The following is a 4,852-nucleotide window of genomic DNA, read 5'->3' on the forward strand; positions in this document are numbered from 1 at the left end:
TCCATTATGATTTTAATGTTTGTAGTGATGTCACCTCTCTCATTCCTGATATCAGTGATTTAGGTCCTTCCCCTCCACCTACCATAACTAATCTAATTTTATTGACCTTCTCAAAAAACCCAACTTTCATTGCTTTTTCCTTATTTGTTTTATATTGTACTGATTTAACTTCTTTGGTACTGTTATTTCCGCAGCTTGCTGTGGGTTTTATTTGCTCTTTTTCATATTTCTTACGATACAAGCTGAGGTTATTAATTTGAGAGCATTCTATTCTTTTAAAATAGGCTTTTAGTTTGGGCGTAGTGGCTTATGCCTGTAATCCCAGCACTTTGGGAGGCCAAGTCGGGCAGATCATGAGACCATCCGGCCAGCATGGTGAAACCCTATCTCTACTGAAAATACAAAGATTAGCTGGACATGGTGGCATACGCCTGTAGTCCCAGCTACTCGGGAGGCTGAGGAAGGAAAATCGCTTGAACCTGGGAAGTGGAGGTTGCAGTGAGCCAAGATCACGCCACTGCACTCCAGCCTGGCAACAGAGACTTTGTCTCAAAAATAAAAATAAATAGGCGTTTAGTGCTCTCAATTCTCATCTGAGTATTGCTTTTGCTTGATCCCAAAAAACCTTGATGTTTCATATCAATTGTTTGGGAGATGGGGAAAAAAAAAGACAAATTTTGATGTTATGTTTTTATTTCTACTCAGTTATAATTTTCTATTTTCCTGTTGGTTGCTTCTTTAACCCATGGATTATTTAGAAGTGTGCTTTTGGTATCTAAATAGTTTCAAAGTTTGCTAGATACCTTTCTGTTACTTTTCAATTTAATGTCATTGTTAGACCATATTTAATGTAATCAATATGGTTGCATTGAAATCTATGTTATTGATTTATCTTTTTTGGGGGGCAGGTTTGGGAACAGAGCATCTCGCTTAGTTGCCCAGGCTGGGTGCAGTGTTGCTACCATAGCTCACTGCAGCCTTGAACTCCTGGCCTCAAACAACCCTTTCACCTTAGCCTCCTAACGTGGTAGAATTACATGAATGAGTCACCAAGCTTGGCCTTGATTTACCTTTCTTTTCATCCTACTTTTTTTCTGTTCTTGTTTCCTTCCTTTCCTACTTTCTTGGATTGTGTATTTTGTTATTGTTGAGGCTGAGTCTCACTCTGTTGCGCACGCTGCTGTGCAGTGGTATGATCTCAGCTTACTGCAGCCTTCACCTCCTGGCATCAAGTGATCCTCCCACCTCAGCCTTCCAAGTAGCTGGGACTATAGGCATGTGCCACTATGCTTGGCTAATTTTTATATTTATTTCGAAATTACAGGGGTTTTAAATAGGGTTTCGCTCTGTTGCCCAGGCTGGTCTCTTAATTATCAGTATTGGCATATTATTATTATTTTTTTCATAGTTACTTTAGGGTTTGTAATATACATCTTTAACTTATCACTGATTTATGTTTAGAAAAGCTAATGGAAACCCTTGTGATCAAGAGAATGGAACACTAGTGCTTATTGTAATTCTCTTTAGTCCTCTTTGTTGTTCCTCAAATGCCTCAAGCATACCTCTGCTTCTTGGCCTTTGTACTTACTGTTCCCTTTCCCTGGAACATTCTTTTGCTAGAGAATAACATGATGCTTTCCTTTGCCTTCTTTCTTTGTTAATTTAAATGTTACCTGTTCAGAGAAGTCTTTCCACATCATACTACTTAAAATATCCATTTGTTGTTCTTCATACCTTTACTTTTATTTTGATTTTTTTTTTTTATGACAATTGACCATTGCTGGAGTAAACATTGTCTGGATTCCCTGCTTTGTTCTGTTTACCTTTGCATTTCTCCCTCCTCCAACAATGCCTAGTAGTCAATGATTGATCAACAAATTTGATTGATTGATTGAATAAATATTGAATGTGTGATAGTCATTTGTGTATGTGTTGTACAGTCTCCTTAGAAAAGGTATCTAATTTCTGATTACGGAAAACACACCATTAACTTGCCTTTCAATATGAAATTAAAATTTGCTACTCAAAACCCCCTCTTAGATTTTTGTATTTAACCATAGAATACTACCACAAACTTAGCACCTACTATATATTTGCCCTTTTAAATGCTTTCTGTTAGGCTTTTTTACTACTGATATGTGAATGGAAATATCCTGGACCAGTATGTAAATTTCACTGTCATTCAGAAACAAAACTGTAGGATTAAAGACTAAGTAATTAATTTGAATTATTCTAGTTCCAAAAATTGAGACATGATCTTGAAATGGTACTATCCACTATGGAGTCAAAGAATGAAAAGTTAAAGGAAGACTTAGAAAGGTATGTTTGTATTATAATTACTATTAATCATTCACATATGTTGAAGTGGCATTTAAAGTTTTATTTGGATATTGCTTGTTTTGTTTTTTCCACGTCGGAAGGGAACAACGGTGGTTGGATGAACAGCAGCAGATAATGGAATCTCTTAATGTACTACACAATGAATTGAAAAATAAAGTTGAAACATTTTCTGAATCAAGGTATTAATTTTATGTTCTAGGTTTCTAAAATAGGAAAAGTTTTTATTTTTTGTGTTACATAAAATACAGATGAATGTAAAGTTTACCAGGAATAAGGAGTCTTGCCCTAACTTTTGTTAACTATTAGCTATATGATCTTTTATGAATGACCTGACTGTACCTTTGGTTTCTCTACTTGTTATATAGACAGTATTATTTTCAAAAAGCTAGTTATTTGGTTTGAGCAAATGAAATTTTAACAGTTTTTGATCAACTTTGTGAATAACTGGTTACATGTGCATATGTGTTTTATCAGTCAAATGTTTCTCTTAATTTTTTAAATTTATTAGAGTCTTTAATGAGCTGAAAACTAAACTGCTTAATGTAAAAGAATATAAGGAGAAACTCTTGATTACCTTGGGTGAGTTTCTAGAAGACCATTTTCCTCTGCCTGATGGAAGTGTTAAAAAGAAAAAGGTAAGTTTTAGAGAAGACATTTATGTAGATAATAATTAAAATTATTTTAGGTAGGTTTGAAAGCAAATATTTAGTTTAAAGGTATACACATGTATGGAAATATGTCATTNTACTACACAATGAATTGAAAAATAAAGTTGAAACATTTTCTGAATCAAGGTATTAATTTTATGTTCTAGGTTTCTAAAATAGGAAAAGTTTTTATTTTTTGTGTTACATAAAATACAGATGAATGTAAAGTTTACCAGGAATCAGGAGTCTTGCCCTAACTTTTGTTAACTATTAGCTATATGATCTTTTATGAATGACCTGACTGTACCTTTGGTTTCTCTACTTGTTATATAGACAGTATTATTTTCAAAAAGCTAGTTATTTGGTTTGAGCAAATGAAATTTTAACAGTTTTTGATCAACTTTGTGAATAACTGGTTACATGTGCATATGTGTTTTATCAGTCAAATGTTTCTCTTAATTTTTTAAATTTATTAGAGTCTTTAATGAGCTGAAAACTAAACTGCTTAATGTAAAAGAATATAAGGAGAAACTCTTGATTACCTTGGGTGAGTTTCTAGAAGACCATTTTCCTCTGCCTGATGGAAGTGTTAAAAAGAAAAAGGTAAGTTTTAGAGAAGACATTTATGTAGATAATAATTAAAATTATTTTAGGTAGGTTTGAAAGCAAATATTTAGTTTAAAGGTATACACATGTATGGAAATATGTCATTATCACATTATATTTACTGAAAGACTAGAAGCAACCTAATTATTCAATAAAATGGGATTAAGTGTATGCATATTTTTTGTGGGGTGGGGGACAGAGTCTCACTCTGTCACCCAGGCTGGAGTTCAATGGCATGATCTCAACTCACTGCAACCTCTGCCTCCTTGGTTCAAGTGATTCTCATGCCTCAGTCTTTCTAGTAGCTGGGACTACAGGTGTGCACCACCACACCCAGCTAATTTTTTTTGTATTTTTAGTAGAGAAGTAATTTCATCAAGTTGCCTAGGCTGATCTTGAACTCCTGAGCTCAGGCAGTCTGCCTGCCTCGGCCTCCCAAGTGGGATGATTAGGTGCTAGGATTATAGGCGTGAGCCACCACACGCAGCCAGAGTATATATTTTTTATATTAAATACCATATGTTGGGACTAAGTCAACTTTTAATACAATGTAATCAAAGAAGTTAAAGAAATACAACTTATTGCTGAATGAATAAAACACTGATGATTAAATTGTTTGAATCTAATTTATGTTAAAAAATTGACAGTGCTTATGTCAGAGCTAGGATTGTAGGTGTTGTTTTGTTTTTGTTTTTTTTCAATTTTCTGCGATGAACATGTGCAACTTTTTTAAATCAAAAGAATGATGTTTAAAATTTGTAATAGATTGATGTCAGTTACTATTTGAATACTAGCTATAATGAAATAAACCTTTTCTGAAAAAGCAAATATTTTATTGCGTGACAAGATTGTGAACAATTCTTTAATATATATGATATTAATAAATAAGACTTTTGAAATTGGAGTAATCATTGAATAATAGTATGTTTAATCATTTTCAGTATAACATCTTTCATGGCTCCCTAGGGAATGGAGTCTGTAAACTCCTTAGAAATCTCTTCATTAGGATTTATACTATAGACTTCTGTCTCTTCATCCTCATCTCCAAGCATTCATCCATCTCTTACATGAATCCATCCAGCTTTGTCTCCAACCTCTCACTTTTTTGTGCCTTATACATTCTATTTTTCCTGCCTAGAAAACCCATCTGATCTGGTGAGGATAGCAGATTCCTACTTAAAATAGTTCAAACATCTTTTGAGTGAAACATTCTGAAATTTAGGTGTTCTTTTACTAATTTTTTTTTTTTTTTTTTTTTT

General features: G+C 33.6%; 1 protein-coding gene and 1 long non-coding RNA gene across 2 annotated transcripts in view; both read left to right on the forward strand.

Annotated features, from left to right (window-relative positions):
- The window catches only part of CENPK (centromere protein K), a 47,958-nt gene that overhangs the window by 33,533 nt on the left and 9,573 nt on the right, over positions 1–4,852 (forward strand). Inside the window, exons 6-8 of the mRNA XM_017537832.2 lie at positions 2,237–2,319; positions 2,421–2,519; positions 2,849–2,999. Of these exons, the coding sequence (XP_017393321.1) occupies positions 2,237–2,319; positions 2,421–2,519; positions 2,849–2,999 (333 nt within the window). The remainder of the gene's footprint in view (positions 1–2,236; positions 2,320–2,420; positions 2,520–2,848; positions 3,000–4,852) is intronic.
- On the forward strand, positions 3,088–3,590 carry LOC108310734. The gene is made up of 2 exons (XR_001827886.1): positions 3,088–3,134; positions 3,464–3,590. It is a non-coding gene; the product is annotated as an uncharacterized LOC108310734 (long non-coding RNA).

Source organism: Cebus imitator, unplaced genomic scaffold (assembly GCF_001604975.1).
Source record: "Cebus imitator isolate Cc_AM_T3 unplaced genomic scaffold, Cebus_imitator-1.0 Scaffold107, whole genome shotgun sequence".
Taxonomy (NCBI): domain Eukaryota; kingdom Metazoa; phylum Chordata; class Mammalia; order Primates; family Cebidae; genus Cebus; species Cebus imitator.